Source organism: Ambystoma mexicanum, chromosome 1p, assembly GCF_040938575.1.
Source record: "Ambystoma mexicanum isolate Mex_15411 chromosome 1p, UKY_AmexF1_1, whole genome shotgun sequence".
NCBI classification, from domain to species: domain Eukaryota; kingdom Metazoa; phylum Chordata; class Amphibia; order Caudata; family Ambystomatidae; genus Ambystoma; species Ambystoma mexicanum.
In genome coordinates this window covers 415,752,737-415,766,485 of record NC_090921.1, presented here as the reverse complement: position 1 = coordinate 415,766,485, position 13,749 = coordinate 415,752,737, and the positions used below count along the sequence as shown (strand labels likewise).

Below are 13,749 nucleotides of genomic sequence, written 5' to 3'. Positions count from 1 at the left end.
ATCATACCTCCCAAATACCACACGTATGGACTCGTTTGCCCAGGCAGCTGTGTTTCCTTGACTTCACATGCCATTACCCAGAATCAATCTTCAATTCTGCAAAGGAAGACCAATACCATCACACACACCGAGCAATGGAAGGAACCCAAGCAAATAAATGTGTTGCCCTGCCTCTGCCATTTCCCCTTCAAGTACACTCCAGCATCTACTTTCCGATTCCTTCACTTCAAAGGAGGGAAGGACGATTTCAGAATAGGAGACAGTACCACCTCAATCTTCTCTGGGAAGAGGACACGGTCACAAATTAGTTCTCAGGTGGGAGTCCAAGATTAACTGACTGATCAAGATCAATTAAAAGGACAACACATCCCATTATCCTCATGATTGCCAATTCTTCCCAGCCCACCCACCGTAATCTTATAAATGTATGTGCTTTCCCAAAACATACAATTGAGATATAGGATTTAATCCAGGAAAATAAACCAGTACTACATCTCCATTCTGAAACATGGCTGAAAAATTATTCTGCCCCATCAACCATGAAGAGATCTCCTCTGGATACAGAATTGTCCTGAAGAATATTCTAGGTAGAACTGGTAGGATTGGAAATAATTAACAATTACTGCTTTTCCTGCTGTTTTGGCTCATTCCTGAGAGTCTATGCCCATCAAATATCTTTTGACTCGGCCACAATATTTACATTCCTGCTAATTGCCAATTATTCCCGGAAATTAGAGTTACATGCTGGTGATGTTTAAGAGTTAGTGAACAACCTAGAACCTCAAGTGAAACTCTGCATTCTTTGGCTAGGACAACCATATAATGCTCAAACTAAAAACCTATGAAACCTAGATTGCCTAGACCTACAACTATTCGTAAGGAACCTACACATATAGCAGGCCACACCTTGAGAGGCATTTTCGGACAACATAATTCTGCTATCCTTAATTTCATCTACCTCCCAGGGGCGGATTCTTCAGTGCTCCATTTTACCTCCTGAAACCTGCAGGAGTTAAGTGCTTGTCCTCAATCTGAAAAATACCTATATGAGTTGGAGAAGGATTGATATCGACAACAATCCATCCCCCTCCTACTTCTTAGACCGAAATGAAACAGCTATTCAGTACTTGGTCAGAGCAATAGCGTTCTTTGATAAATGGCTCACAAATGCATCCAACAGTGTAGCTGCTGAACTGTACATAAATGGATGAAGAACAAAAATCCTATGACAAATCTATGGCGCTTGCAAAATAAAAGAGGATACAATGCAGCTATCAGAAGAGCCAAGCCTGAATTTTAGACTTAGATTTGTGATGGCCTGCAACAAAGATGTCTTTACAATTAGTGAATTTAAAATCCCACTTCACTGTCAAATACGTTTTTTCCGTCACTATCTTTGTGCAACACCTTTTCATACCAATTAAAACGAGATGAATGCATCAGAAAAAGGTAGCTCTCCCACACTGTAATCCACACACTCCATGGCAACATGAAACCCCTTCCATCCTTTGTGCCTTCAAGGCTTCACTCCTCAAAGTTCTTGGACAGGCCCCTTGCATCCAGGTTTTTTAAAGAAAAGTTTTTAAACTCAATTGGTAGCCGAATCTGCCAGACCCCATCATCAATTAATCCTATTCTTGTGGGCAAAGTACTGATGGAGTTCAAAGAAGCATTCTGCAAATACTTTTTTTAGAAAAAGGATGGCTTGCACTGCACTAACCTAACAATTGCCATGCTATTTCCAATTGGAAATTAATGGCAAATAAAATGGACAGAGAACTTTAAACACAGCTCATCAAATACACAGACGGAAACACAGACGAAAACACATTACTAAACCCCATGCAGGAAGATTTCAGAAAAACAATACGTAATCCATTGTTTTGCCCACTGAGGCACTCTAAAACTGAACTGTGATGGACAATGCATCCACTCTAATTTCTCTGAATCTCAGCTGCATTCACACTAGTCAACCATACCATTAATTCATTCTTAAACAACGCCTCTATCAATTTAGACATCAGAAATATAGCTCTAGACTGGATATTGTCCTTCCTTCAGAATCACGTGAAAAGGATCTACTTCTCTGAATCATAAGATTGCCCTTTTGGGGGTTCCCCAAGAATCGTCCATCTCACTCCTACTATTTAACCTGTACTTATCCCACATCCCAGCCTTTTTAAAATCGCTCATTGCATTCATGCAGCAATTAGGGAGATGATAATCAGCCCATTCTGAAAATCCCCACTAATATTATCAATGATACAAATCTTCAAAGAAAACGATGGACGGCATCTAACCATTTATTGAAACCAAAGAAAACAGGAGTGCTTGTTAGAGGGAACCTCTCACATTGCATTATTCTTCTCTCGGATCTCTAAAAACCAAAACGTCGCCATGTCTGTTGCTACCGAAGTGAGGAAGCTAAGAGTGTTCCTGGATTGCAAACCTTCTAGAACTACAAATTGTTGCCGTAGGTAGATTATGCGTCATCCTACTCAAACCCTCCAAGAAAATCTTCCTTTCCCCCCCAACGTTCTCCCACAACCATACTCGCATCTCAACTATCACTCTGTCCAGTATGGACTGTGCTAACAGTCTGTATTTAAGAACCCCAGCTTTCCTACTCGCCAGACTGCAGAGAGTGTAGAATTCTACAGATCACCCAACCGCTGCCTTGATTTCTTTACATTGGCTACCGGTGGCCCACAGAATTGCTTTTAAAGCCTTATGCTTTACTTTCCCACACTTATGTGGTCCGGGACCTTCCTTCATTAAGGAGAAGATTAACATGTACTCTCCTCGCAGGAAACGTAGATTTTCAGCACATGTTTCTTTGGTCATTGAATATTGAAAAAACGACCCCATCCCCCAATCTCCCTAAGCAGAGCTGCATAGAGACCATTAATCTAAATACCCATCAAAATCACATATCGCCTTACAATTCTACGAAAGATGTTCCACTCAAGTTACCTTGCACTACATTCCTTTAATTAAATTTCTTTCTCCTTCATCGAGGACACCTGATCTATTTTAGTCTTTGCAGTTATTCTCTCCAGTTATTTTTCATTTATTATATTTATGCTACTGCTTTTTTGATTGTGCTTTTTTGATTGTGCTTTCTTCTTTGTAATTACTTCCACTAGTAAACCTTCAATGTATGTACCCCAATTTATCAACGTTATTTCTATGGCTCATTAATTATATGGATTGATGCTTATGAGGATCACATATTTTATGTCTAGCTCATATCCGCTTTCTCTATTAAGAAAGATCCTCTCATATTCTGTCCTTCTGCCAGGTTTGGAGCAAGCATTGTGTGTACCATAGTAAAGAACAGAATTCAGGCATAACATTTACCAGGAACTAGGTGAGCCCCATAAACACATTTCAAGTTAATTTTCAACAAACATTTAACAGTGAAATTCAGTATACCCATCAACAAAGGGAAAGGAAACCTCTTGAAAAACAGTTATCAAAGTACTTCTACTTGTGCGATTGGGAGACCCCCCTGTAAAACCACTGGCGTCTTCTACATGTGGTCCTCCAGTCTCCTAGCACATTCCCTGCCTGACCACACTTGGACACAGACCACTGGATTGTGGTTACAATCTTTTCCCAGCTTTTGCCCATTCCTCTCATCCCTGTGCTGGTCCATATACTGATTTCCCTGCCTTCTCCAGGCTTCCCCTGCCTTCAGCGGATCCAAACTTGTCCAATTCCAGCTGGCCCATTTAAAGGATAAAACATGTAATTCAAACGTGCATCTTTTCAGCAGATCTAAAGAAAAGTAATGCATGGGTTAGGCAGCAAAATGATCACTTGTGTTCCAGTTTCATGGTGCAAATAAGAAAAGTGAGAAGCCAGCGAACTTTAATATTGCACATCCAGTCTACACCCTTCCTAGCTTTGATATGGTGACCCCCTCCTTTAGTCTGAGTGATTGAATGGAGGAAAACATGCCCCTACTATGAAAACCTACGGGGGAGACACCCATTCCTTATAAGTCTTCTAAACACGGCTATCCAGTATGTTTTCCAAATGTTGCATTAATTCACTGACTTAAGTATGTGCTTATATGAAGTACCAGAGATGAGGTTTGCTGAGCAGAAAAAAAGTAATTGGATATAGAACCAATTTCACATACTACTCGCACAGTCAGTCATACTTCACAGTTTTACAGCATTAGGCTTAAAAGTACACAATGATGCCACTTCATTGTAAAATTTGATAGACAAGTCTACTAACCCACTTAAAAACAAATCTTCATGGACAAAGAAATCTAGCAAGCTCTGCTTTTACACAGTCCTCCTTGGAAAGAACTGTGATGTTTGATGGCATAATAGCTCATCAGTGATTTAGTGGCATTGGTAGTTCACAGATCATGATAAATAGATTTCTTAAAAACATATTAAAGCATGGCATTCCTCTGCGAGAATTCTCATACAAAGGGTAATGCTTTAATTGTAGGGGTGAAATCACCCAAATAGATTCCAGGTAGCGGGATGTGCAGGTAATTATGGAGGATGCATCCATTTTATTAACATCACAGTTCTGTGAATTTTTTATTTCTTCCCCTTGTCGGTATCATAGATGTTGCAGGTTTCACATAAAAAGGAGTAGTGCCCCTCTACTAGGCTCTGACCTGAAACTGTGCTGTACCAACTCATATTGCCAAAAGGGCAACAGTTACTTGAAACACCCAACCTCACTAAAACTAGGGAATAACACTCTGAAGAATACAAAGTGTGGATGTATTCTGCAATTCTTCCAGCTCAGGGGCCCAAGGCGTTTGTCCATTCTTGGCGGGTATGGCCACCGAGGTTCATGTTACAAGCGACCAATGGCTTTGAAGAATGTGAGGCTTTGAACCTCACTATCCCATTATGCACCCATTAGGATTGCAATCTTATCCTCAATCAATAAAGGCACGCTGATGTCCCAGACTTACCTGAAACTGGGCACTAATGCTTGGTGGCTTCTTCTTCTTGTTCAGGTGCAGGAGGGACTTGGTTGTCCGGTCATGCAGCGTCATGCTCACAATCAGCTTCAAAGACTTTGAGTCCAGCAGATTCTAATGTTGTGGATAAAAACAGAGTCAGAGCACAAAAGGCTCAGGGCACTTGGGTTGATACATCAGGCATTGTTAGTCTTAACGAGTGCTAAAACCCTAGGACATATTGACTGGGTGGGACTGTAGGAAATCACAGTTCTGAGTGTAAGATATTCCCTAAAGTGGGGGGTTTTGAAAAGCTTTTTAAAGATCTACAAATTAAGAAGTGATCAGATAGTCTGGTACGGTGTGTGCCAAGCCAAAATAATGATTCAGACAAATCAAAATACTGTTCAAGGGTGTTCATTCCCTTCTTTACAGTTTGACCTCCTGGTCAGCTAAAAGAAAATAACTAAAATAAACATTACCTACCATTAAGAGGTCTATTCCTTATAGTAAACCCAAAGGTTCAAAGAAAGAAGGTGTAATACTGTCAGGATGGTTTAACACATAAAAATGCTTCAGCACAAATCCTATCAGACAATTCCGTTCCCTATAAAATTAACAAACAGAGGCCTGACAACAGGTGCCTGACTGCCTTTAACTCTGGTTTCTCTTGCCAGCAGGTTCTGGCCCACTCAGTCTTCTGGACAAGGTTTCTAAGGTGCCTGACCAACGTATTCTTTTTTTCCTCTTGAATTTTCGGGTGCGTGAGTCACGTGTTTATTCCTCCCCAGGGTTCCTTCCCACTATTTCTATTCCTTTTTTCCAGTCTCTTGGAATTCACAGTCCCTTTCCTTGTACTCCCTCCCCTCCCCGTGTGTTGTATCTTGTTATTCTTTGTGGTTGCTACCGCTCTGGGACATTTGTTCTCTTGCTCTCCCCTCCTGGGATATCTTCTTTGGGTTTACACTGCCTTGGGGTTTTTCAGATTTCAGTCCGCCTTGGAGCTTCTCTGCTCTCACCCCGCCTTGGGGCATCTCAGCCTTCACCCCGCCTTGGGGCTTGCCTACTTACCCCCCCTCTTTCATGGTATCTTTACTCTCCTTCCACCCAATTTACTAAAACTAAGATGCGCTACGAGCGTTAAGGCGACTACAAAGTTCAAAAACAGCGTGCTACACTAATGAAATGCTGGCGCAGGTGAACAATCAAATCATATAAGAACACATGTTTAATTTGCGCCTAATGCCATTAATGACACTATGAGAAAATATGTCCACAATCCTCTGCCAATCTATGGGAGTACCCCACATAGAAACATACTCCTATGGGCGTTGCCTTTAAAAATGCTGTTCCACAATAAGAAAACATGTTGAAACTGGCTGTACAATGTAGGCAAGACACGTAATAACTTTTATCATGTTTGCTTTGCCCGTGATACCCAAAATAAAAAGCCGCCCCTGGTCAGATAGCAGTTGCCGAGCTATGTGGCAACTTGCACAGATTGGAATCCCTGACCATCAGTGGCGCTCATAGTTCTGAGACTCAAACAGAAAATGAGTAGCACTGAATGGAGCAATAGTACATCTGTCACTGAAGTACTAATAGATAAGCCGCGGAGTGCTAAACAAATGTTTTCAACAGATACTAGTGCATCATTAGATTTTTGTGGTTATATGATCACAATACAGGACTTTTGATATTAGAAACTCTCTTGAATAACTTATTTCAGACAATTTAAGATTTTTCCTTGCCCACTGACACTTTCAGCACATTTAAAGGGATGTATATCTTTATTTTGCCTACATTCACTTCAGCCATTTACTTTTCCATACCTTTACATCTCCTAGCATTCATTTTGTCGTTACAGCGGGAGACTTACCCCCCTCTTTTCTACTCCATTTTCTTGCCTCCTGCCACTCCTGGACACAAACCCTAAACGTATGCTAACCTTAAACTCATCCATTGCCACCGTCACAATGTAAGTACAGGCATGATAAAGTAAAGGCATAGCAAAGTTAAAGGCGTGACAGAGGAAATATCCAGCAAAGTGAATGTTGACAGTTTTCTGGGCAAATTAAAGTGGGAGGTGTACCCATTAAATGCATCTCATAAAAGGCATCTTTTCTGCTGCATTCCATGCAAACTATTCCGAGGACAGTTCATTTTCGCTAGATGTTTTATGTCACTATTCTTGAGAAAAGGAGAGCTATAATTTAACTGCACTTTCCCACAATTTTTAAAATGGGCAGCTATCTTTGCAAGTGATCTACATTAAAGGAATTAACAAATTTGTTTTCCATTACTTACAGGCTTCACTCATGCTTGGCTCATTTCCACAGCAAGAAATGCAGTTATTTAACTAATCTACACACTCAGGATCTAACGCAGTAGGAGTGTGACATCTGATGCATAGGGAAAATTGCCCCCTCGCTCTACTACCGTATAAAGAAATTCTGGCTGTGGCCTCATTCCTCTAAAAGATCATTGAACCGGATGGTGACTTGCAATATCTAGAATTTATTATGCAAACCTACATGCATGCACAAAGTGGGGTGAGTTTACCTTGGGAATGGTCTGTTTTCCTTTGGCACCTTTTGTTTTCCTGTTGAATATAAGAAACAATTAATTAGAGCGAACTGACACCCTGAACACGTTTTTGATTTGGTTTTGTGGTTAATCTGCCAAAGCATTGCAAGTTAGGTCCAGCCACAAACGCGATATTGCAGAAAGCACCCGGCATGCCAATTAAAAAGCAAACGCATTGTTTTAGTCACCCAATGACCATTGCAAGTACGTTCATGACTGCTTCAAATTAAAGATAGAGCTGATCGTAATGGTCAACGGATCATGTTTACAGCACCAAATTGGTGCATTCGATACCCTGCTCCAAAATGTCGAATTCCTTTTCTAATGGGATAAACAAATGTAAGTTTCTCTGACAGTTGAAAAGATTAGAAAGCAAGGGATTGTAAAGTTCACAGACATCAATACTGTGAGCTATCAGTGCAAGGAGTATACCATGTAACACTGCAGCTTACCATTCTCCTACTGATTTGCAAGACTACATCGTATTCAATGTTGTCAAAAATAACTCTCATAACTAAAAAGCAAAGTATTCTGCAGTCTCAAAATTGTAGTGCAGATTTACATTCAAACCAGTCGTAACAAAGGCTTAAAGGCCATCACAGAATAAAGAGGGGAACTATGATGAGTGCATGGAAATACACAAGGCAGGACAACACCTGCCTCTCATCAACAGTGCACACACAGATGCTTTTGCCAAGCAGTGAAACCATTTGGGCCGTATCGCCTCAGACAATGGCATGGACTGATTTTTGCCAAAGCGCACTCAGACAAGGCACACAGACCCTGACCATCACAGACTCACAAGTGTTGGGCGCGTGAGTGTTGAAGACGGCTCAGAGTCCGAAGTAGCTCACCGGGATCCTCCCCTTGCCAGGGTAGTCCTTTTATACTCTTGACCATTTGAGCATGCATATCCCTAATTAAACCCAAGCATTAGTTCAAGGAGTGGAGATAGATGTGGGAAAAAACAAAGCGTTAGAAAGGCAAAACCGCCACAGACCTACCAGAAGGTGTTCATGCCCTCCCCTCCCCCAAAGAGAACTGCCTTTACTTTGCATACAAGTACTACATTATCCCGGCATATATTTTGTATTTTGAAATAACGATTTTGCCGATATGTGAAAAGAGACTCCTAAGTGGAGGGGAAACCTAGTACCCAGAATTTATCTCCATAAATGAATCCCTTTCTGATCTGAAGGAAATTTCAAACCATTGTTAGAATCACATGATTATTTGCAAATCATGCCAGATGAATAATATACATCGTTGAAAAGTAAGTAAAAACATGGCATGATTGGCTTTGAATGATAATAAGTAGAAATTCAGTACAATAGGCTGATCCCATATTCTACTGAAATGCCTTTAAAAAATAGATTGAAAGAGCCATTAATAAATCTCATTGTGCGTGCAAATGTAATTTAACATTAATCAGCAATGGGCAAGAAACAAAGGTACATCTACTCTTTAATAGAAAAATAGACAACTGTATAATCGTACCATTATTTACTTTGTTACGCAAAAAATACATCACATCCGTGTGACGCAACATTCCCTGACAAGTGCAACATTGCATGCCATCTCAATGACAGGCATAACGCTGCAGAATGTCCTCAACTACTAACAATAGCTAAATAATTACATGGGTTTCCATTTCAGACTAGCTTCAATGTATCTGCATGGATTCAGTGAATACAAATCCCATCACCAAAAAAGTGCATGCTTGACCCCTTTGGGAAGGGGGCCTTAATTACAATTGTACAAGTAGTACAAAGCATGCCTTCTTATTGAGAAATATGTTCATTTCAAATCTCTCATGCAGTCTCCAATTACCAAACTTGTATACGAAATTTCAGAAGCAACACGCAATATTCAGGATGGGCCCCATTAGTGAGCATTAGATTTCTCCTTTCTCATGCAACATGCTTTTAGTGTATGCTCGGTGACCGACTTTGATCATGCTCCACTTACCAACTTTGTTTCCAAGAGGCATGGGACCAAGGGGAGGAACATAAATGGGAGCTTTCTTCAGCCACCAAAAGTGCTGTCAACCACTCTGAACTGCTCAGTCCAACAAAAAGAAGTTGTATTGCTCTCCAGGTGTTTTAGTAGAAAAGGAGACCAACCAGAACATGCTTTGCCTAAATATATACCTATTCAAACTTTTTTTTTAATTCCTCTAAATCACACGAAGTATTACAACACTGCTACCTAGACCTTCGGCCTACTAATTTCCAATATCAATACATGCATTTGTCTTGTTGCATCTCGGAATCTGACTATTACGCATCTCGGAATCTGACTATTACTTGGGGGCTTCTTTAACAGGTCACGTTATTCGCTTAAGAAAAGATGTTTTCTAAACATTTTCTTAAAGCTCCCTCCTATGCACGACGAGAATGCAATTCAAGCCAAAAATGTGTGTGCATTAGCCAGGTTGGACCACGAAATTGTTCACAAAAAAATAAAAGCACTACGTTTTAGGTTCCTCAAAAATAAGTCTATCCATTTTAATTCAGTGATGCAATCAGGAGAATCCAAACTGTCCGGTTAAGGTCCCAGGAAACTTCTTTTCTGGACTGAGCATGCTCAGGAGTTTGGAGTTCAGCAGTTTTGAGTTTCTCCCCTTATTCCCAGTCCACCACCCCACCTTTCACCTACTTACTTCCTGCTTTCATATGAGGTAATAATGTCTTCAAAGGCATCTATATCAAACTCCTCAGAGGAATCAAGTGCGAAATCGAGGAGTGAAAGGCTGCAAAAGCAAAACATTGATAACCTATGGTAAATAGGGTAGTAAGAGATTGATGCCAGCAAGATGGAGAGTGGATGTATTGGGCAGAAGTGTAGGGTTTGCGACTGCTTTGGAATTGAGGAGGCTTTCTTTCAGATAACCTTTAGAAACGATCAAAAAATGAGAATTTTGAGAGGCTATATCTCATCTTGACTACATCGCAATAACCCATCTCATGGCCAAAATTTGCACTTTACAGACGAGCCTGTGAAAATGCCCTGAAAACCATCTTCCCAGTCACCTGCACACACATGGCACTGTTGACATTCTGCAGATAAAGCACAGGGACTATTTTTCATTGCAACAAAAAAAATCCTACTCTCAATTCTCTCAGTTCCTTGAAAAACCATTGGACTCATTTATTCTGTTTTAATACTGCCAAACCAACCAGACACAATAAAAACCTCTTAACACACCACACATTAACATCAAAAGTGATCCAGGACCAGTGGTCAGCCAATTTGAAGTTTCACAAAACTACAAAATCCTAATTTCATCCTCACCGGTAAACTTTTTCAACAGGTACATTAGCTCGTTGCAGTTCTCCAAGTGGGATTCTGGTTCCCTTCCGCACCACACCTAGAGGAAAGCAGGGCATGTATTTTCGGTGTATAACAGGGCATGATAAAAGCAGAGGCTTGTGCGTTGCCATGTGCATTTCATTTTGAAACACCAACATTTCAAAGTACTGGAAGCTAACAAGGCATTAATGATAGTAAAAATCACATTTTTATTTCAGATTTTGCCTGCTTCTCAGCTTTATAATTATAGGGTTTATTCATGCGTTTTCAATACGGGATTAAAACCTGTGACTGCAGGTTTCACAAAAATCTCACGTGTAAGCATTTATTATTTTAATACAGTTTTGTAATGAGCCAACGCACAGCGAAATGCTTCAAAAGGTAGCATAGGGGGAAAGAGTACAAAAAGGATTAGACAAGGGGAAGAGTGGGTAATTTTTTTGTTTCATCCTCACAGTTGCACACATTGCCTGGTAATGGGAAGAACACAGGAGCAGCAGGATACAATGTTAATTAACGATTCACAATTCTTGGGAGTGCTCATGGTTCTTACGGGTAAGTGCTGTTACCCAACAGTGCTGGAGGTATGCTTGCTTCTGGTACTAGTTGAATCAAGCGCAATGCATTGTTGTGGGATGTTCTATATTCTGGGTCAAGATATTTGCCAGGTCATTTTAGGAGAGATCCACTCTTTAAAGGCTTGCTTAATCCGAAGTTTGTTACAGCTTTTTAAATTTCAGGTGGTTTGTATTGACTTTAAGCTTTGCTGGGTGTTTGTTCTAACAAGGGAACCATGTCACAGCTTGAGATCTACCTCCATGCTGGAGTGCTTTGAAGGACACTGGAGACAAGTTATTGTTGGTCGATCTAAATCTTCTTCCTGCAGTGAATTTGTTAATGCTTTAGTTCCAGTAAAAAAGTTCACTCTGTCCAAAGCTCGGATGGATGCTGCACAGTACCTTAAAGCTTTCCGCATGGTGTGATGGTATGATTTGAGATCTATAATGAGTGACTACTTTGTTTTGGGTCAGTGGCGGTTTATAAGTAAGTTGTTAGTTTCAGTCCAGGAACAGAATGTTACACTAGTCCAACCTTGAGAGCCATTTCCACACCGGGGATGATTTTCCTTACTATGTGAAACTCAAAATGGAACTTCTATGATAATAGATTTGTTTGTGGTTGAAAAAGAGTTATTTAACTAATGGGATTCCAAGCTTTTTTGCATGTCTCAGTGTTTGAGTTCCTCGGAAAAAAGAGGAAAAGGAAGAATTTCAGGGGAAGGTATGCCAACGAAAACTAGATCGGCTTTATTCACATATAGGCATGTTCCTGCTAATGATTCAAATCTTGGATTCTTTGTAGTAATCAGTAACATGTTGATTAGAACTGCTGTCAAGGTTTTGGTAAGTAGTATTTGGTCGTCCACATACATTTGTAAAGCGTGGGGGGGCTACATTCTAGATGTTAGGGGTCTCAGGCACAAAACAATGAGGAGATCATGTAATCTTTTGGTACCCCAGAGGTTACGGCCATTCTGTACAATTTGACATCCATCATTTTCACCTGCGCTGTGTTTTAGATAGTTGGGCATGGATGGCACCTATCGGATGCTGCAGCCTATAGATCAACCATCAACTATTGACTATTACTGGCCAATCCTCGACCCAGCCATACCCACCACCTACAGGCCCATCACCACAGTCCCCTTCCTACTAAAAATCCCGGACAGAGTTGCCTACATCCAAATTCAGGAATACTTGGAATCCTACCAACTGCTAGGAATACGTCAATCTGGCTTCAGACCTCAACACGGAACGGAAACCGCCCTTGTTGATCTCAAAAGCCAGATTGATGAAATTAAAGACAAAGGCAATGCCGCAATCCTACTCCTCCTAGACCTCTCACCGGCCATGAAATCCTTTATAGCCAACTAGCCACCGCAGCCCACTTCTCCTCCTCTGCCATCACATGGATACAATCCTTCCTGGCAAACAGAACCATGCGGGTTTTCTCAACAACAGCTGCAGCAGACCCCATCCCCATCACATGCGGGGTCCGACAGGGATCCTGTGTATCCCGCACTTTGTACAATATATTTAAAAAGCCTCTATTTGACCAACTGGACCGTCTGGGTGTCACCTACAAAAATTACGCTGATGACACCCAGATACTCCTCACCATCACAGACAATTACCAAGCAGACGTCGCCCAGATCAACAAAATATTCTCCATCATTCAGGCATGGATGGCCTCGCATGGCCTCTGCCTGAATGATGAGAAGACAGAGCTCCTCATAGTCGGCTCCCACAACACCCTAACTAAACTCAATCCTAGCTACAATAACATCACGATCGATGGTCACACCATCCCCGTTGCCAAAAGCGTGAAAACCCTCATCTTCTATCTGGATGCCAACACCAACCTCTCCAAACACACCAATATGACCGCCTCAGCCGCTGCTTACACCGGCAAGCTCATTAGGGCCAGTAGACCATTCCTATCACCCAACAGCTGCCTCACCTTCGCCAGAGCCCTCATACAATCCAAATTGGATTACTGCAACAGCCTGTACATAGGTGCTAACCAATCCGTACTCAACAAGCTGCGGGTACTACAAAATAACGCTCTGCACGCAGCCCTCAACATTCCTAGACGAGAGCATATCTCTGCTACTAGGAAAGCCTGCAAATGGCTCTCCATACGCCAAAAAATTGATTTAAAAACCATCTGCCTCACGTACAAGTCCCTCAATCACCTAGCACCACCATACCTAGCTAACAAATTCACCATGAAACCTGCTACCAGATCCACCAGATCCTCCAACACTCTATGTTTGACAGTGCCCCGATTCAACCTAATAAGAGCTGGAGGGACAAGCTTCACAGTACTTGCCCCCCATCTCTGGAACACCC

The 13,749-nt window shown here is 41.3% G+C and overlaps 1 protein-coding gene across 9 annotated transcripts in view; it reads right to left on the bottom strand.

The window, feature by feature from the left end:
* Positions 1 to 13,749, bottom strand: part of MYO9B (myosin IXB) — a 925,026-nt gene that overhangs the window by 333,420 nt on the left and 577,857 nt on the right. For 4 of the 9 annotated variants that reach the window (XM_069649217.1, XM_069649219.1, XM_069649218.1 and 1 more), the window contains exons 14-18: positions 10,820 to 10,895; positions 10,188 to 10,277; positions 8,328 to 8,441; positions 7,502 to 7,541; positions 4,952 to 5,074 (exon numbers count right to left, since the gene is read on the bottom strand). In XM_069649217.1, the coding sequence (XP_069505318.1) occupies positions 4,952 to 5,074; positions 7,502 to 7,541; positions 8,328 to 8,441; positions 10,188 to 10,277; positions 10,820 to 10,895 (443 nt within the window). The remainder of the gene's footprint in view (positions 1 to 4,951; positions 5,075 to 7,501; positions 7,542 to 8,327; positions 8,442 to 10,187; positions 10,278 to 10,819; positions 10,896 to 13,749) is intronic. The other 5 variants (XM_069649225.1, XM_069649220.1, XM_069649224.1 and 2 more) reach the window with 3 other exon arrangements.